This window comes from Carlito syrichta, unplaced genomic scaffold (genome assembly GCF_000164805.1).
Source record: "Carlito syrichta isolate Samal-C Ts95f unplaced genomic scaffold, Tarsius_syrichta-2.0.1 Scaffold301957, whole genome shotgun sequence".
Classification (NCBI taxonomy): Eukaryota; Metazoa; Chordata; class Mammalia; order Primates; family Tarsiidae; genus Carlito; species Carlito syrichta.
Genome location: NW_007246053.1, coordinates 184,222 through 204,441, shown reverse-complemented (window position 1 = coordinate 204,441; position 20,220 = coordinate 184,222). Strand labels below are relative to the sequence as shown.

The following is a 20,220-nucleotide window of genomic DNA, read 5'->3' as shown; positions in this document are numbered from 1 at the left end:
GCACTGGTCAGCTGGAATGGAAGTTAATGTCCCATCAGAAACAGTGGCAAGAGGAATTTAAAAACAAAAACCTGGTGATTGAAGGACCAGACAGAAAATAATGATTATGGTTCTATTCTCTACTTATGTGGAAAAAAAGTTGTAAAAATAAAAGCAGAAAATGTTTTGGCTTAATAGCCCAAAACCATGACGCCAAATTTTTATTCTGTAATGGGCCGATGAGGTTTATCTTCTCAGGATGGAAGTGAAGAATGACTCACTCAAAATGGTAAAATGTAACCATGAGCCCGACTTACTCCACCCAGACCCATTTCTCAGATAACCACCAACCTGAAGGCAACCGCCCTCCTACAGAATGATCCCAGCAAAGTTAGTTACTAATTAGGAAAAATCATCCAATTATGCCAACCTGCTGAGGCTGGCAAGCCATGTTTTACTGTATGTAGGCAGAATTTCATCCAGAACACACTTGGGAAGTGTCTATAAAAAGGCAAACAAAACAGTCGAGGCAAGAAGGCACTCCATTCTGGCTTTCGCGAACACAGTTCTGCAACGTGCCTGTACTGACATCATGTCTCTCCGACTGTCTAGTGCCTCCAGGAGGTCCTGTCCCCGTCCCACCACAGGATCGCTCAGGCTCTCTGGTGGGGGCGCCAGCTTTGGGGCTGGAAATGCTTGCAGCTTTCCTGGGATTGGAAGTGGCTTCTCTTGTGCCTTCGGTGGCAGCTCTTCTGGAGGAAACACAGGGGGAGGCAACTCCTGTGCGGGCTTTACCTTAAATGAGGGGGGCCTCCTTTCTGGCAATGAGAAGGTGACCATGCAGAACCTCAACGACCGCCTGGCGTCCTACCTGGAGAACGTGCGTGCCCTGGAGGAAGCAAACACAGACCTGGAGCAGAAGATCAAGGGCTGGTACGAGAAATTTGGGCCTGGCTCTTGCCGTGGTCTTGATCATGACTACAGCAGATACTTCCCAATAATCGATGATCTCAAAAACAAGGTAAGAAATTATACTGCGCATAAAGTACCTTTATGTACTTTTATGTGCAAATTTTCTTTTCCTTTCTTTACTAAATTCTAAAAACATGTATCATTCCTACTTGTGATTTCTTAAAGGGAATTCCAATAGCATTGGAAATAAGCATTAAGTAGATTCTGCTGGTGAACTTCATGATAAAAATGTCACTGACTCCTTAGTAACTATATTAGTTTTGATTATTTCCATTTCCTGATTTTTTAAAAAAAAGACACTTTTGGTTTCTCACCAGTTGTAGTCAGTTGCCTTTAAAAAGTCAAACTCCTTCTTTCTAGGTCATCACTTCCACCACCAGCAATGCTAATGCTGTCCTGCAAATTGACAATGCCAGGCTCACAGCCGATGACTTCAGACTCAAGTAAGTAGACTCCCAGAGTGAAAAGTATTAATGGCAATTAATGCAAAGCATTCGGTCACATTTATTTTCAATCTGTCCTCTAAATGTTATCAGCTCTTATGCCAACACTGTAAGACACCTGGATTCAATACAAATAGAATGTCATTACTTTTTTATGCTTTGGTTATTAGATATAAGGTGTGAAATGCTATCAAACTAGTGCCCGATGCTCTAGTTCTTTTTGTGTGAAACTCCTCAAAATAATAATTATTGTTACACAACGAACTTTAAAAATGTCTTTTGTGATCATATCTTCAAAATCCCAGAGTTCTAGCATTTATCATTGGTTAGTGACTTTGTCTCCAGCCAGGTGACAAATCAGAAAATCAATAACACTCTTTAAGGTATGAAAACGAGCTGGCTCTTCACCAGAGCGTAGAGGCTGATGTCAATGGGTTGCGCAGAGTTTTGGATGAAATAACCCTGTCCAGAACAGACCTGGAGATTCAGTTTGAAACTCTGAGTGAAGAGATGACTTACCTCAAAAAGAACCATAAAGAGGTAAGAAGTGACCATCTATATTTTGCTGTAGCTTGCAGACACTGTCCATCTGACAGGAGATAATACACTTAATCTCTTATATGAGAAGTTGGGGCTGAAGACATTGTCAGAAGGCATGAGGGCTGAGTTGTCTTTACAATTGTCATATTTTTGTACAGATTCACCCTTGTTCTCTCATCCAGTTTCCCATGGGAAAAAAAAAGAATCATGTTTTCCAGAACAATCAGGGCTGTAAGAACAGTGCTTGGCTAGATAATTATTAGCTAAATTAAAATGGTCCACTTAGGAGATTACATCTAATTAGGTAAAATAAATATACTTTGAAAACATCCTGATCTAAATTACTATATAACAGTGGCAGAGTTAAAACACTAAAACATTACTTCATGCCTACATTAAGCATATACAACATTAATACATATTCTTATGAGGTATAGCTATAAAAATAATGATACTGAAATTAAACTAGTATATCAGAATTTACACTTCCAAGCAAACTGTATACTTCCAAAGTGGTCACTGTTGGAAAATTGGATATTGTGGCCATTACATCTTTGAATTGACTTCAGAGCCACTGTTTTGTAAAAGAGAAAAAAAAAATCTTTAACCTTTGACAATAAATTTGATGTTTTTAAACACAAAAAGGCTTCCACAGTCAAGCCAAATGCTTAAAACAGGAGATCGAGCTAAGAACACTATTTGGTTAGTAAGAAGTCTGGCTGTCTTATAAATACAACTACTCGAATAGCATTTATTTGGCTGTATGGATCAGCCCACAGTATCTACTAAATTTTGGATGAATTTAGAGTAATTGATTTTTATAATGCCTCAGTTCCAGGCAGACCCATATATTTGTATATATTTTTCCTTTTCTGCTTGAACTGGGGAACTTGTCGCTAAAGCCTCAAATAAAAACTACTTGTGGAGGTAGAGAAAGTATGGGGTCTGTCAGGGAGGAAAGAATGCTAGAATCGCCTGAGGGATTTGTTGCAGGGAGGAGAGGAAGTCTCAGTTACCATCATTAAGGCTCATCCGTGGGTGGGGAGAGGGTTTCTGCAGCAGAGACATCAGCTCATCTGTGATATTCCAATCTACACGGCCTTTGCAGTGATGTCTGCCATTCTCAATCTTAGAACCAACTCGCTGTGTTCTAACAGCACACGGCTCAGAGGGAATAATGTGTAGACTTTGATTCCAAAAGAGATTCCAGTGTCCATGATGATAATAATCATAATAACCAGCATTTGTTTAGCATTTATGTGCCGAGCAGAATTACTGTCTTGTTATTATTATTAGTTCTTTCATTTCTTTCAACAACACAGAGAAGGGTTTTTAATTATCTTTGATTTTCTGATAAGTAAACTGAAACTTAAAGAGGTTGAGCAACTTTCCCAAATTCATCCAATCACTACAGGACAGAACCAGAATTCACATCGAAATTTCTGGGACTTCAAAGTCTGACATGATGCTATAAGGTCCCTGTGTAAGTTACTAGACAGCTGAGATTCTTTGAGGATAGTGTTCTTCCCTGGAGGGCCCATGCACGCATACATACACACATACACACACACACACACACACACACACACACACACATTTATTGATTTATAATCATTTCAATTATTTGAACTTCGCCCTTCAACCATGTTCATGCTGTCTGCATCAAAGCTGGCCTCTAGTGGAATGAATACCATTCCACAAAGGTTGAGACTTTTACACCATGAATAAATAGAATAAGAGACAGAGGACAATTCCTATTTTAAAAACTTTCATTTGGAAAAGGAATTAAGATTTCCTCTGGGTAGTAGAACTAAAATCGATGAGTTGAAGTTACAGGAGCAAGAGCTTGGCTCACCAAATGAAGAGATCTGGAACAATCCAAACTCTTCCAGAAAGAAACAGGCCAGTACATGAGGTAGTGAGCTCACCATCTTTGAGAGTTGTCAACAACTGTACAGGAAACATAAAATATGGGGGTCGGGGGTCACTGCACAGCCTGGGAGGGGGAAACCAGAAGGCCAAGAGACCTTCTAAAACTAAGCTTCTAGACTCCTGTGGACTCCTGCACTGCTTAGCAGAACACTTTCGCACCTCCAGGAAATGAAGGCCCTGCAGTGTGCGGCTGGAGGCAATGTCAATGTGGAAATGAACGCAGCTCCCGGGGTGGACCTCACCATCCTGCTGAACAACATGCGAGCTGAGTACGAGGCCCTCGCCGAGAAGAATCGCAAGGATGCCGAGGCCTGGTTCAATGAGAAGGTGACTCTCACCCAGAAAACAACCCCTCTGCTTTTTTAGTGATATTCACAGAACTAAGATTTTGCTTCCTCGCCTGCGTGGTTTCAGAGTGCTTCGCTGCAGCAGCAGATCTCTGAGGACGTCGGAGCCACGACCTCGGCCCGGAATGAGCTGACCGAAATGAAGCGTACCCTTCAAACCCTAGAAATTGAACTTCAGTCTCTCCTGGCCACGGTGAGAAACCATCTCCTAGGTGATCATATCAGACATGTGCCAACTGGCTTTACAGACCTTAACAGTTTCAGCTATAGACCGGGGGTGCCAAAAAAATGTATACACATTTTAAGCGTGGTTATCTATGTTTTTCTTTTTTGAAGTTGTGTTGAATTACAGAAGCAATATGTAGTGTGATGTTTGCTCAAAAGATGGCATTCATCTTTTGTTATCGGTATATATTGAGTATTGCAGTTTTTGAGTTTTTTTGAGTTGGAGTCTCATTCTGTCACCCAGGCTGGAGTGCAGTGGCATGCTCACGGCCACCACAGCCTCAACCTGCTGGGCTCAGGCGATCCCTTCACCTCAGCCTTCTAAGTAGCTGAACGCCACCACGCCCAGCTAATTTTTTATTTATTGTAGAGACGTGGTCTCACCAAGTTGCCCAGGCTGGTCTTGAATCCCTGAGCTCAGGCAATCCTCTCACCTCAGCCTCCCAAAGCACTGGGATTACAAGGAGTATTACAATTTAATACAGTTATTTCCTTTCTTAAAATGTGTATACATTTTTAGCACCTTCTGTATATATATCCACATACATTTTTATAATTATCTTAAAACGTAAGAAAACAGTAGGATTGTATAGATAACAGTTAAAAGAGCAACACCAATGTCTTCGGAGCGATCCTACCAGAAAAAGAAGGATTTGCTCATCATCAAGCAATGTCATGAGTCATCTTCACTGTGTGTCAATGTGAACTCTAAAACAACGATAGGTCAGGTTAATGACAGGAGGGAATCACGTATCAGAGAGAGAATCACGTATCAGAGATATGTGTGCACAGCCATACCTCTGTCTCAGGCTCTCTTTCTTGCTTCCTGACAGAAACACTCCCTGGAGTGCTCCCTGACGGAGACCGAAGGTAACTACTGTGCCCAGCTGGCGCAGATCCAGGCTCAGATCGGGGCCCTGGAGGAGCAGCTGCACCAGGTCAGGACCGAGACCGAGGGCCAGAAGCTCGAGTATGAACAGCTCCTGAACATCAAGTCCCACCTGGAAAAGGAGATCAAAACCTACTGCCTCCTTATAGGAGGAGACGACGGGTAGGTAGAATAACTTACAGGGAACGTGCAATGGGCTGAAAGCTGCTTGCAACTTAGATCCCTAGAAAGTGAGCCTCAACTAATTTGGCTCCGTGTATTATCACACATGCTAAATGATTGACCTAGTAGGCATTCGACTGCCAAGGTACAAATTAGCAACAAGTCCTGTGTCTCAGGTGAGGAAATTAAAAATAATACTTCTTCATGCTGAAGCAGAGTTGTTTCAACAGTGTCACCCATTGAATATGTTCTTAATAAAGAGCTGAAGAAAACCCAGTGGTGAACCTAGAATTGAAGGGGCTCTCTCTAAATCACTCTCTTCTGTGATACTTTCACAGGACTTGTAAGTCTGGAGGTTACAAGTCTAAAGATTGTGGATCTGCAAACATAGGAAATCAAGTCAAAGGTAATTAAAATAAAATTCTGTTGTTATGCTAGACTGTTTCTTCCTTCCTTCTTTCCTTCCTTTCTTCCTTCCTTCCTTCCTTTCTTTTTTCAGTCAGAGTCTCATTCTACCACCCAGACTGGAGTGTAGTGGCATGATCACAGCTTGACACAGCCTCAACATCCTGGGCTCAAACAATCCTTCCACCTCAGCCTTTCAAGTAGCAGGGCCTACAGGCATGCACCACCACTCCTGGCTAATTTTTTTTTATTTTTTGTGTAGACGAGGTCTTGCTATGTTGCCTAGGCAGGTATTGAACTCCTGGGCTCGAGCAATCCTCCCACCTGGTCACCCAAAGTACTGGGATTGCAGGTGTTAGTCAGCGGGCCCAGCCTCTATTTCATTTCAATGCACAACTTGATTGTTTTTATATTACCATGGATTAGTAAGAATAGATTATAATAAAATAGATATAATAAAGATTTGTGGTAGATATCAGTATGTGCTAGTTGTCTAACTTTAGTGATGTATGCTCATTTTAAACAAAGTAACATGTCACCATGTTTTTACCCAACCAAGCCATCAAAATTCACCAAAAAAGAGTCTAAGTATCTGTGCTTACTGCATAGTTCATGCCACATAAAAATCTTGTATTCCTTTAACTGATATAATTTCTTATTCATCTTTTTTAAAATTCTCTAAAAGCTCCGTTTAATTTTTAATTTTCAGATTCAGCCAAAGCCATAGTGATAAAGAAAGTTCTTGAGGAGGTAGATCAACGCAGCAAAATACTTACCACTAGGCTCCACTCCCTGGAGGAGAAATCTCAAAGCAATTAATGTGAGACACAACAGAGAACAAATGCCAAATACCATTAGAGAAGAAAAGGCATTATACATCTATCCAGAAAAATGAGCATGTCTAAGAAAAATATCTGTCCTGTTGTCTTTCTGTTAATTTCTTTTTCTGGGCAATCAATAACAGTATCTCCCCATTCATCCAGAAGAGTGTCACATACAAATATGACAACTCATCTGATTCCCGAACAGAATTCTGTTGTCCATTCTCTGTATTCAATAAACTTCCTTTAGCAAGTTATTGCTGGTGGTGTTGTCTTATCTTTAAAATGTTCGTGTCTGTGGTACAGTTCTATGAATACCTTACAGCTTTTAATTTACATAAACATTTTTTTAAAAAAAGATGCCCCCTAGATTTTCATGAGGCTTTTCTCAACAGTTCAAAATGAAACAATTCAGAAGAAATAAACATACTTCCACTTAAACCCCCAATCTGCCATATTTTGACATAATAAGAATCCTATTCCTTTTCATGATAGAGAAAGTGTATAAAGTTCAGGTTCTTTAGCTGTAAATTGGGATAATAAAAGTACTTCTTTCTAATGGTTATTGTAAAGATTAAACAATCCCCATGCACAAAGGTTAACTCCAAATGGATCAGAGACTTAAATGTAAAACCTCAAACCATAAGAACCTTAGAAAAGGAAGGAAATACCCTCATGGAAATCAGAACTGGCATCCAATTCCTGTACAAAACCCGAGACCCACAGGTCATAAGAGAGAAGATAGACAAGTGGGACCTTATTAAACTGACAAGCTTCTGCAAAGCCAAAGAAACCATCAAGAGAGCAGGGAGACAGCCTACAGACTGGGAAAAAGTATTTGCCAACACCAGGTCTGACAAAGGCTTAACATCCTGGATCTACAAGGAACTGAAATGTACTGAAAAGAAGAAAACAAACAACCCCATTATAAAATGGGCAAAAGATATAAACAGACTCTTAACAAAAGAAGACATCCGAGCAGCCAACAAACACATGAAGAAATGCTCAACCTCACTAATCATCAGGGAGATGCAAATCAAAACCACACTGAGATACCACGTAACTCCAGTCAGAATGACAGTTATCAACAACTAAAAAAATAACAGCTGCTGGAGAGGGTGTGGTGAAAAGGGAACACTTCTACACTGTTGGTGGGAGTGTAAACTAGTGCAACCTCTGTGGAAAGCAGTGTGGCGATTCCTAAAAGCTCTAAAAATCGACCTTCCATATGACCCTGCAATCCCCCTACTGGGAATATACCCTGAGGAACTCAAATCACCCTATAAAAAAGATACCTGCACAAGTATGTTTGTCGCAGCATTGTTCACAATAGCAAGAACCTGGAAACAACCATGCTGCCCATCAAAAGAGGACTGGATTAAAAAAATGTGGTACATATACACGATGGAATTCTACACAGCCATAAAAAAGAACAAAATCATGAATTTCGTAGCAACCTGGATGGAACTAGAGTCTATAATACTGAGTGACCTCTCACAGAAACAAAGATCCGAGTATCACATGTTCTCACTCATATAATGGACCTTGAACATCCAATGTAATACTATAAGAAAATGACTGACGGTACTGGGAAACTATGGGGGGGGAGGCGGATGGGATTAACAGTAGCAAATATCTGTCTGGGGATGGGAAAACACCTCTTATCAACAGGGTGCCTGAATGAAACGTAATTGTACACCTAACCCTTAACTGTACCCCACAAAACCATAATAAAAAATATTGATTAATTAAAAAAGATTAAACAAATATGTTATTGTAAAGTACATTTATGGGATAAGTACTCAATACATGCTAATTCTTATTTTTTAATACTTAATATTTATAATGATTAATTTTCAAATCTCATTTTCCTTTTGGCTATATATTTAAACAATATTCCAAATGTAAGAGAAGTTAAAGCAAAACTTCTAGTGTAAATTCCAAGTTATGTTAGTGGAATCATGCACTTACAAAGTTACAGCCAATGAACATAACTCTCTTGACCAATGAATTCGTCCCTAATAAAAGGAGCTACATTAACTAAAAACATGATTTCCTCAGATCAGATATTACCTCTAGACACTTGACCTTCAATTTTCTACAGATTGATCGTCTGTATTGCAATTTATTCATAAAAATTTGTTTCAGTCTCCACGTGAAATACTAAACAGAAAAGGTGATAGAGACCTTTAAAAGCACTGTAATTATCCCTGAATTACCTTTATTGTCTTTTGATACAATCTTAGCCAGAGACCATGAGAACCAAAATGCCTTATCGTGTCCTCCATTGGATTATATGAATCAAAAATGTTACAATCTAAGAGAAAATTCCACTTAGACAAAATATCTTGTAATTTTCAAAATGCTAAAGTAGCCTACACCAGTCTTCCCCACCAATCATCAAATCTTCCCTCATTTGCTAGAATGATGCTTCCGATGTAAATCCTTACACAACTATATATGTTTGTCACAATTCATAGATCTACACACCTACAAAGACCTCACGTGGCACAGATGGTGCCACCTGTGAACCAGGAAGTAGGCCCTCACAAGACACAGAATTTGCCAGCACTTTGATCTTGGACTTTCTAGCCTCTGGAACCGCAAGAAATAAATCTCTGTTGTTTATAAGTCACCTAGTGTATGGTATTTTGTTATAACAGCTCGAACAGACTCAGTAGGCTTAGAACTTGGAAAGACCCTTACACACGTGCACAGGTGACATGCCCAAGAATGGTCATAGCAACTTTGTTCATAATAGTGAAAAAACCAGAAGCAAGTCAAATACTAGCTATCAATCAGCACCTCAATGTGTTCACGAAATCAGAAGCTCTCTGAATCCCTCATTTAGGGGTTTTGATGGGGGTTTCATTGAGTAGGCATGATCAATTATTAACTCAGACTCCAATCCTGATCCCCTCCCTAAAGAATAGGGGAGGGAGGAAGCTGAAAATTCTAGGCTTTGACTCAAGGCTTGGTCTACCTGGAAGCCAGCCCTACCCTGAAGTTATCTAAGGGCGCATTAGAACCAAAGACGCTCCTATCACCCAGGAAATTTCAAAGGATTTAGGACCTCTGTGTCAGGAGAACAAAAAATACTCCCATCACCTCATCACTCAGGAAACACAAGGGTTTTAGGAGCTCTGTACCAGAACTAGGGACAAAATCCAAATTTATATTTCTTACTATGTCACAGTAGGTAATAAAGAACACTTAGGATAGTGACAATATCTGGATCAGGGGTCCCCAACTCCCAGGGCATGGACCGGTACCTTTCCATGACCTGTTAGGAACCAGGCCACACAGCAGGAAGCAACCAGTGGGTGAGGGGTGCTCTATCTTCTGTCATCAGATCAGTGGCAGCAATTCTCATAGCAACTGAAACTCCATTGTGAACTGCGAGTGCGAGGAATCTAGGTTACACGCTCCTTATGAGAATCTAATGCCTGACAATACCCACCCCTCCCACCAGTCTGTGGAAAACTTGTCTTCTACAAAATCGGTCCCTGATGCCAAAAAGTTGGGGACCGCTGATCTGGGCAGTAACAGAGGAGATGTTGTCGGGAAGAAATAACAGGGTTTCTAAGATGCTGTATGTATGTGTTATTATTATTATTTAAACTCCATAGACAAATTATAAACCTTTTCATGTAAGATACTATACAATAAAAACTTTTTAAACAGATGCCAAAAACGATGTCAAGATTCTAGTCAATAACTAGAAAATAACAATGCTGTTTAGAGAAGTTGCAAGCTGAAAGGGATGTCTGTGGAGTGGAAAAGCGATGAATTTAGCTTGGAACATGGGCATGAAGGTGAAGATTAATCTCCTGACAGGAGGAGAAAGTAGTCAAGCAGGAGGAGAGGTTTCAGATTCCCCAAGAAAAGGGTGACTTCCGAGACCCTGAAAGCAGATGAGAATGAAGAAAACTTCAGACAGTGAAGACCAGAGGTCAGGAATATACTGAGAAGTGGAGAAGGATGCAGATGGAGATGAATTCAAAAAGAGGGTCAGAGGCACCCCAGAGATAGCAGAGTGCATGTAAGTAAAGAAAGAGTATTATGAGTTCCCAGAACAAATAATGCGTGCGCGATAAATGTGTGCAAAAGACATTCCCCGTCAAATGGAAGATACTTTGTTGATTTTATGCCCCTTGGGTTCTATACCACTGTTCCCATTCATTCAATAACAGTAATCAATAATTTTCTCAGTGCCAGGCGTGGTGGCATGCACCTGCAGTTCCAGCTACTTGGAAGGTTGAGATGGGAGGATCACCTGAGCTCGGGAGGTCAAGGTTGCAATGAGCCGTGGTTGTGCGCCACTGCACTCCAGCCGGGACAGCAGAGTGAGACCTTGTCTCTACAAAAGTCAAAAAATTAGCCATGCATGGTGGTGCGCACCTGTAGTCCCAGCTACTCCAGAAAGTTGAGGCTGCAGTGAGCCACATTTATGCCACTGCAATCCAACCTGGGTGGCAGAGTGAGACTTCATCTCTACAGAAATAAGAAAATTAGCCAGACATGGTGGTACACACCTGTAGTCCCAGCTACTCAGGAAGATAAGGAGGGAGGATTGCCTGAGCCCAGGAGATCGAGGCTTTGGTAAGCCATGCCCATGCTACTGTACTGCAGTCTGGGTGACTGTGAGCTCCCCAACTCAAAATAATAATAATAATAATAATTTTCTCAGCAATAAGGTTCTTTTTTTCTTTTTTCTTTTTTTTTTTTGAGTTGGAGTCTTACTCCATTGCCCAGGCTGGAGTGCAGTGGCATGGCCACCCCAACATTGACCTGCTGGGCTCAGGTGATCCTTCCATCTCAGCCTTCCAAGTAGCTGGAACTACAGGTGTGCGCTACCATGCCCAGCTTTCTTCTTTTTTTAGAAAGCAGGATTTATTGAGAGGACAGAAAGCTCCCACAGTGGGAGAGGAACTTAAGGGTTACTTTTTGTTAGGAAGCCCAGCTTATTTTTTGATTTACTGTAGAGACAAGATCTCACCAAGTTACCCAGGCTGGTCACGAACCCCTGGGCTCAGGCAATCCTCTTGCCTCAGCCTCCCAAAGTGCTAGGATTACAGGCTTGAGCCACCATGCCCAGTCATAATAAGGCTTTTATTCAATAATAATACCACTTCCTTTCAAAAATATTTTTGAAATTTAATCATTATTTTGTTGTGGAAAGCAGACAACTTTCTGGAGACATTTCCTGGGCTTCTACTAATCCAACGTAGCCAGTGTGCATTCACGGCTCCCTAGTGAAGCTGTTACTCTTCCTTCTGGTTACTGTCACCACCTCATTCTTGGGTCACTGTTGAGTTTACTCACAGCAATTGTGAGGATTTTTGAGCGTTTACACTGATATCTTACAAATAAGGTTTACATCATGAGGAGACCAAACCTTATAAAATTGCATCTGTCCTTATTTGAGCTTAAAGTTATACCCATACAGACCTGCACCAGCAGTAAAATTGCCCAAATGGTGGATGTATCTATCCGGCTATAGGGTGGTCTAGGAGGCAGTGTTGCTGAATGCCCAGGCTTCAACCTATGTTCTGTTTCTCACTGCACAGAAAGCCAGTCCCCAAGTCAATGAGTATCGACCTGGGAGAAAGACTTATGGTTGATGTCAGTCAGAGAGCCAGAGACAAGTCCCAGTTTTGTCTCTCCCTGCCATCCCCCTGACGCCCAAATAAATTAGTAGTTTATATAGCAGGGAAGGAAAATAGGATCAAGGAAGAGAAACTGGTCAACAGGCAGCATGTGTGTCTCACTATCCATTTGTAATGATCTGGAAATCTCAGTTCCCGTATACTATCCGGGAAAACTGACCATAGGTTTTCTATGAAAGAAACTCAGATAAGGCAAAGGTAAGTTTCTCAAGCTACAGTTCTATGGGGAAAATGAGCTGGTTTCAGAAGGAGAAGAGAGCATTGAAATGGATATTTAATACTCTTCACTTATCTCTGCAATCCTCCCTGATTTGTTCTTTTAAAACACATATCACCATGCCACTTGGAGAGGGCTCACAAATATTAATATTTTTTGTGTGGAATCATTCCAACTCAGTTCTGTTTCCATTTCTTTGTACATCTTTTTCCTTTTTTCTCTCTTTCTTTTTTCTTTCTCTTCTTTTTTTCTTTTCTTTTCTTTCTTTTTTTTTTTTTTAAGAAGGCCTCACTCTGTCACCCAGGCTGGAGAGCAGTGGCATGATCATAGCTCACAGCAGCCTCGAAATCCTGGGCTCAGGGGATCCTCCAGCCTAGGCCTCCTGAGTAACTGGGACTACAGGCTCACAACCACACCCAGCTAATTTTTAAATTTTTTTGGTTGAGACAGGATCTCTCTATGTTGCCCCAGCTGGTCTCAAACTCCTGGCCTCAAGTAATCCTCCTGCCTCAGCCTCCCGAAGTACTGGGATGACAGGTATGAGCCACTCCATCCAATCTTCACTTTTAATCTTTATAGAGGGATATAGATAGGCCAGTTTGCGCAAAGGCATGAGTGGCGTCTGATTCATTGAGTTGGTCAAAAAGTACCAATACAGTGTCCACTGTAATCCTCAGAACAGGAGAACTATGGGAATCCAGAAAACCTAGCTCCTGCTTTCATGGAGTCTGTATATGAAGGAAGACAGGGCTCAGGCAAGTGAAGAAACCAGAGGATGCGGGATGCTGCTAAGTGCCTGAAAGACGGTAAACAGGGGTAACTTGGAGGCCGTATTAAGATTATATTTGGGATTTAATTTAGCGGCACAACCGAGCAGTGACACAGAGGGGCCAACCCCATTGGAAGAAGTTTGTTATTACTTACACATTTAAAGAGAAAGGGGAGTGCATCACTCCACCCAGGACACTGTGGAAGCACCAGTGTTGGCCAGAAAGCCTAGGCCAGAGCCCTTACTGGGGTTTCCATGGGAGAGGCAAGGCAGGGCAGAGTCAACAACTGAAGACTGGCAAGTTTGAACAATTCCAGCGGGCTTTGGTCTATGGGGAGGTCTCCAGTTGCCTAATACCTGGCCCTGGGGCAATTTGGGGTAAGGGAAATATTGGCTTGATGTGTGAGAGGTAGGTAAGGAGATGGCTGGAACTGTAGACTCAGGATTGGCCTTTTTGCCTGGGAGAGACATGCTCCTGCCTGAGGCCTCTGCTGCCTCTAAGAACTGGCTAGCCCAGGGAGGACAGTCTCTACCCAGCCAGCAAACTTTTTAAGATGTCAAAACATCATAACATACAGAATTTTTTTTAAAAAACATGATTAATACAGGGGCAGCGTGGCTCCTTCGGTTAGGGTGGTCATTGAGGACTTCTCAGAGGGGGCGACGCTTGAGCGGAATCACTAGTGAGGTAAAGGAGCCCATCAGGAGAGGCTCTTTGGGCAGTTCCTGCAGCGATCCCAGCACTGGCAGGAAAATGGCTGGCATGGTCCAGAAATAGAAGTGCTACCAGAGTGACTGCAGCAGAGCAAGCAAAAACGAGGGAGGGCCCCATGAGGTTCTAGAAGCCTCTAGAACTTTATTCAAAACTCAGCAGGAAGCCCAGGGGAGGGTCAGACCCCCAAGCGCCACGATTCTGGGAAAATCACTCCAGTTGCAGTGCGGAGGAGGTAGGAAGCCTGGGGTGGGAACAGGAGGCTCTCTCAGCAACCTGCGTGCCATGTGGTGTAAGTGTGCCCTGGCTGTGACAGATCCTGCTCATTCTCCTAGGGAGTCCCCTCAGAGCACTCACTCCATAGCACCCATGCTCAGTATCCTCTCTCTGTGTTGTAATTGCCTGTTTATCCGTTTATCTCATGATTTGACTCACCTTAAACTCCTGAGAGCAGATGCTATTTCTTTTTTCGATTTTTTTTTTTGAGTCAGGGTTTCACTCTGTCACCCAGGCTAGAGTGCAGTGGCACAATCGCAGCTCACTGCAGCTTCCTCTTCCTAGACTCAGGTGATCCTTCCACCTCAGCCTCTCGAGTAGCTGGCACCACAGGTGTGTACCACCACACCTGGCTAATTCTTTTATATTTTGTAGAGATGAGGTCTCGCTATGTTGTCTAGGCTGGTCTCAAACTCCTGAGCTCAAGCAATCCTCCCACCTCATCCTTCCAAAGTGTTGGGATTACAGGCGTGAACCACCATGCCCGGCCTAACAGGTTCTATGTCTATCATATTTGAATCCTCAGCGTATAGCACAGCGCCAGACTCAGGGCTGACTGGGTGAATGAATGGTGACTCGGGCTTGTACCAAAAACAATTCGAAACTGCACCTAAGGCCTAAGAGGAATGTAAAGAATTAGTTGCCGAAATGCTTCAGTGTCAAAATAAACTCAGGTCACTCCACCCTGTACCACACCTAGCATAAGAAATATCCAAAAGACAAGAGGATATGATTTCCTCTTGAGCATAGAATAGATACTCAAGAGTACAAGAGGATCAGATAATCAATTGGGAGAGGAAGGTGGATTATGTACTAGTTTTCCTGAGATAATTTAGGCAAAAATTTTAGCCACGATCGTATTGTCACAAGAAACCATTCTGTAGTAACATGACCAAACGTACGAAGAATGACAGTTGCCTTGGTGATGTTAAAAAGCAGTGAAGCTCACTTCTGTTCAATGTGTACCCCTTAGGGATAAACGCAGAAACCCCACAGCAGCCCCACCAGAAATTCAGATCTGAAATCTCCTCCTCACTCCCAACTCAGAGCTGTTATTACAAAGTATGCCTGTTAGGTTCTGGCAGACTATGCCCTATACTGGAATGTTCAACACACATCCACTCCCCAACCAAGTGCCTGGGGAAGGAGGTGCCTTTCTAAAAATTGTACAAAGTTATAGGAAGGGCTACAGAGGCTCTGGTACAAGCTACTGAAACATCAAAATATCTCATAGGACTGACATCCCCTGAATGCCCTCAACTACGGTCCCTGGTCTTGCCTGCAATGCCATGCCCACCATCCAGTAACCAAACACACCGGGCCGCAAGGGACCTCCGGGCCCTGCCCCAGAAAAATTGAAAAAAGAAATAGCATCTGCTCTCAGGAGTTTAAGGTGAGTCAAATCATGAGATAAATGGATCACACCTGGTTTTATCTGTTTCCTTTTTTTATTTATTTTTGAGTAGGAGTCTTACTCGGTCGCCCAAGCTGGAGTACAGTGGCATGCTCAAGGCCACCTCAGCCTTGACCTGCTGGGCTCAGGTGACCCTTTCCACCTCAGCCTTCCAAGTAGCTGCAACCACAGGCATGCACCACCATGCCCGCTAATTTTTTGATTTATTATAGAGACGAGGTCTGGCCAAGGTGCCCCAGCTGGTCTTGAACCCCTGGGCTCAGGCAATCCTCTCACCTTCACCTCCCAAAGCACTGGGATTACAGGCATGAACCACCATGCCCAGTTGATTTTTTTTTCTTATCCACATCTCAGAAAATCTGTCAGGAGCCATTTATAGGCTTAGGCTTGGTCTGGTGATTGTACATAGAACTATTTCCACAATTCCAGGTGATCAATGTCCAGGGCATGAGAAAGTGATCAGAAGCAGTCACCGGTGAGGATTCAGACTAGAGCTGAGTGTCCCAGCCTCAGGGAGCAGGTCAGGGTACCATGGCTTAGGCTTTTTCCTCTAATTCATCTTATTAATAAATCAAATGAACATATCAAACAACAGAAAACACATAGCTAACCTATGTGTTAGAGAAAGCAATGTTGAAAGTGGTTAAGGGAGCAGGCCCTGAACTGTCTGGATTCAAAACAATTTCTACTCCTTTTTTAGCTGTGTTTTCTTGGGCAAGTTATCTAACTACTCTGTCCCTTGATGTCCTCGCCGGTAAAATGGGTATAATAATAATAAAGCCTACGTCAGAGGGTTATTGTGATGACTAAATATCCAGTCTATGCACTGTGGAAAGTGTCTGGTTCACCTCAAGCCCTCAATAAATGTAGCTACTATCATGAACCAGAAATAAAGACTTTTAAAATTAATTCCATGTTATTGGAGAACTTTGAAGACATAAGACAGCTTAGGGACTATCCAGTCTATGCCACATTTCCTCATGAGGAGACTGAGACCCTATGACTGAGACCAGGCAATCCACTCACCTCAGCCTCCCAAAGTGCTGGGATCACAGAGTGAGCCACCGATCCCAGCCTTATTTTTTATAATTTAAGTGATTTTTACAAATAATACACAGAAGATTAAGAGGATAGTATAAATGAATTTATTAGAAATTGTTATATAAACATAAATATAAAAAACCCAAATTGTTATTCTATAATTTCCTGGCTTTGGAGGTATACACATCCATTTTGTAAATATGAATAGCAGATTTCAAATACACCTGCAATAAGTTCTAGCTCATCATTACTTCTGGTTCTTCCCGCACTTCCTGCATCAGCAAAATGCAATATGTTTGAGAATTTTGATAGCTCACAAGTTATTATAACTATGGAGCCACACTCTTTGCTCCATAATTGCAAAACATTTTCATTTTTATATTTATAAGCACCATTTTTTTTTTCATTTCTACATTACCTACTTCCTCCCAATCACCTTTGTATATATACTTGCCTTTAGCACCTGTGTACTTGTAAATCACATCAAGTAAATTTTGGTCACAAATATTATAAAAGATGAAAGGATGCTCTCCACATTCTTCCAGCAAAATGGGATGGTCCAGGCTCCCAGGGATGGCATGATGTGTGATGTGATACTTTGGGCAATGCATTGAGAAGATTGATGGTAACAGGGATGATTCATTTCATTGTTGCATCATCCTTCTAGGCAATTCCATCATTCTTTCATTTTCTCATTTTAGTCTTTTTTTAGTATAGTTAATAATAATTGATGAGTAAAGACGAAATAATTCCTAGGATAATGAAATAATAAAAAGTTTCAAGATTAAGGATAAAATACAGCCATTAAAATATCATAATGTAGCCGGGCACGGTGGCTCATGCCTGTATTCCCAACACTTTGGGAGGTAGAGATGAAAGGATTGCCTGAGTCCAGAGGTTCGAGACCACCCTGAGCAACTTGGCAAGTCCTTGTCTCTACAATAAACCAAAAAATTAGCAGGGAGTGAAAGCTCGTGCCTGTAATTCCAGCTACTTGGAAGGCTGAGGCAGAAGGATTATCTGAGTCTTCCAAGATCACCTGATCATGCCACTGCACTCCAGTTTGGGGGACAGAGTGAGACTCCAACTTATATATATATATATAAAATAATGTGCCTTTGACTTACAAAAAGATCCAGTGAGCCCATGTAGTAATTATAAGATAGAATAAACTTTATTCCCTTTTTAAAAAAATAAGTAAATCGTCTTTGGAAGACTTCTAAGAAAGAATATAACTCATAAATATGTCAATCCTTACAAGTAGTTGGAACTGCTTTAAGAAGACACTCAAAAATCCAATTGGGTCCAATGGACCCTAGTGATATATCAAGGGTTAGTGAAGTCCTATAATTGAACAAATAGCTAAGTCCTTGTCCCCCCCTCTTAGTCAGTCTCTGGTTAGTGGCCTCCCCAAGAAGGGTGTGCTTTTGGCTATTGCCTTGCTCAGTCATCAGTTAGGGTCAGTTCCAAGAACAGAGCATGGGGAATCACGCAGGAGCTAACAATCCTCACAGCTGTGCAGTGAGTCCTTTCTTAAAAGATGTTTTAAGCACATCTCTGTGTCTAACATAGCTTACACTTAAGTATTCATTCATTTATTCCTTGTAAAAAGATATGTTGAGTACCTACTATGCACAGGTTCCTTTTCTGGGTTCTGGGGATTCCGTGGTAAACAAAACAAATCAGAAAGACCCCGTAAAGCTTACATCTTTCTCTGCAAATTTTCTTCTCTTTGCCATTATAAGCAGAATGTTTAAAACTAAATTCTCAATATCGTTCAATGAAAGCTTTTTTTTTTTCCTGTCAGAGTCTCACTCTTTCACCCAGGCTGGAGTACAGAGGCAGGCTGTTCACGGTCACTGCATCCTTGACGTACTGGGCTCAGACGATCCTTCCACCTCAGCCTTCCAAGTAGTTGGAACTACAGGGTGTGCGCCACCACACTCAACTAAGTTTTTGATTTATATTAGAGATGAGGTCTCACCATGTTGCCCAGGCTGGTCTCGAACCCATCGGTTCAGGCAATCCTTTCACCTCCACCTCCCAAAGTCCTGGGATTATAGGCATGAGCCATCAGGCCCAGTCAACTAAAGCTTTAAAAAAAAAAAAAAACCTAAGCTGGTGTCTCCAGTGAAGATGAGGGGGAGACAATGGACAAGATAGTGTTAAATAGTGATAAATGCCAAAGAAAAAAAGTAAAATATAAAGAAGGATATAAACATCCGGAGGATGTGAACTATCAGAAGACTGGGAGAAGAATTTTAGAAACATTGTCTCGGAAAACCCTTGGCTACTCCAAAGTGGACTTGAGCAAAGATCGGAAGAAAGTGAGTGAGATAGCTGGGCTCGGTGGCTCAGCCTGTAATCCCACGCCTTTGGGAGGCTGAGGTGAGTGGATTGCCTGAGCCCGCGGGTTCGAGACCCGCCTGGGCAGCGATCCCTCATCTCTACAATAAATCAAAAAATCAGCCGGGCGTGGCAGTGCATGCCTGTAATTCCGTCTACTCGGAAGGCTGAGGCGGAAGGATCGCCGGAGCCCAGCAGGTCGAGGCTGCGGTGGCCGGGAGCGGCCACTGCACTCCAGTCTGGGCGACAGAGTGAGACTCCAACTCAAAAAAAAAAAAAGAGAGTGAGTGAGATAAACCATGCCAGCATCTGAGAACGGAGCTTTCCAGGTAAAGCAAACACAAAGACCCTGGGGCCCACAGCACTGGAGGAAGCAGTGTGGAATGAGTGAGAGGTAGATGACGACACTGGGGGTCACAGGAGACCAGATAATGCAGAATCTTGCATAGCGGGGATTTGGGCTTTTGTTCTGCATGAGGTGAAAAGCTTCTAGAATGCTTTAAGCAGAAGTGCCCAGCATTCACGCTGGTTCATTCTGCTGTGTTGAGAGGAGAGAAGCTTGGGGCAAGGTCAAGAGCAGACAGATGCACCAGCAGGCTACTACAGTACTCCTGACCGAGATGGTAGCAACACCAAGGTATTGACCCAAGCAACTGGAAAAACCTATAACTTTTGTGAGGAGATTATGGCCTCACTTTTACAAACACCCGCCCTCTACATCCCCCACCCTCTCGTATTCAGTTTTGGTGAACAAGACCATTATCCATGCCATCACCTCTATTTCATTCTCTCCCTTTCTCGCCAGTCCCGCTGTCATCTTCTTAGCTCGTGTCCTAAACCCCGTCTGGCCTGGGCTGTTGGAACAGCCTCCCGGATGCCTCCCTGGCCCAGTCTCTTCCCTTCAGCTGAGCCTCCATAGGCAGTTGTCTCCACCATGTGGATCTGCTTGGCTCTCTCTCCTCCAACACACAAATTCTTCCGCACTACATAAAGGTCCCTGGTAGCCTGGCTCCTGGTGGACCTCCAAACTTCATCTCATCTCTGAAAAGCACCAGGCCATT

At 42.4% G+C, this 20,220-nt stretch overlaps 1 protein-coding gene across 1 annotated transcript; it reads left to right on the top strand.

The window, feature by feature from the left end:
* The first annotated feature begins 516 nt into the window (after nucleotides 1–516).
* On the top strand, nucleotides 517–6,972 carry KRT25 (keratin 25). Its single transcript, XM_008055818.1, has 8 exons — nucleotides 517–1,000; nucleotides 1,312–1,394; nucleotides 1,778–1,934; nucleotides 4,032–4,193; nucleotides 4,281–4,406; nucleotides 5,272–5,489; nucleotides 5,828–5,895; nucleotides 6,604–6,972. Exons 1-8 carry the CDS (start codon nucleotides 572–574, stop codon nucleotides 6,711–6,713), a joined length of 1,353 nt encoding a protein of 450 aa, XP_008054009.1. The 5' UTR covers nucleotides 517–571; the 3' UTR covers nucleotides 6,714–6,972.
* The last annotated feature ends 13,248 nt before the right edge of the window (nucleotides 6,973–20,220 follow it).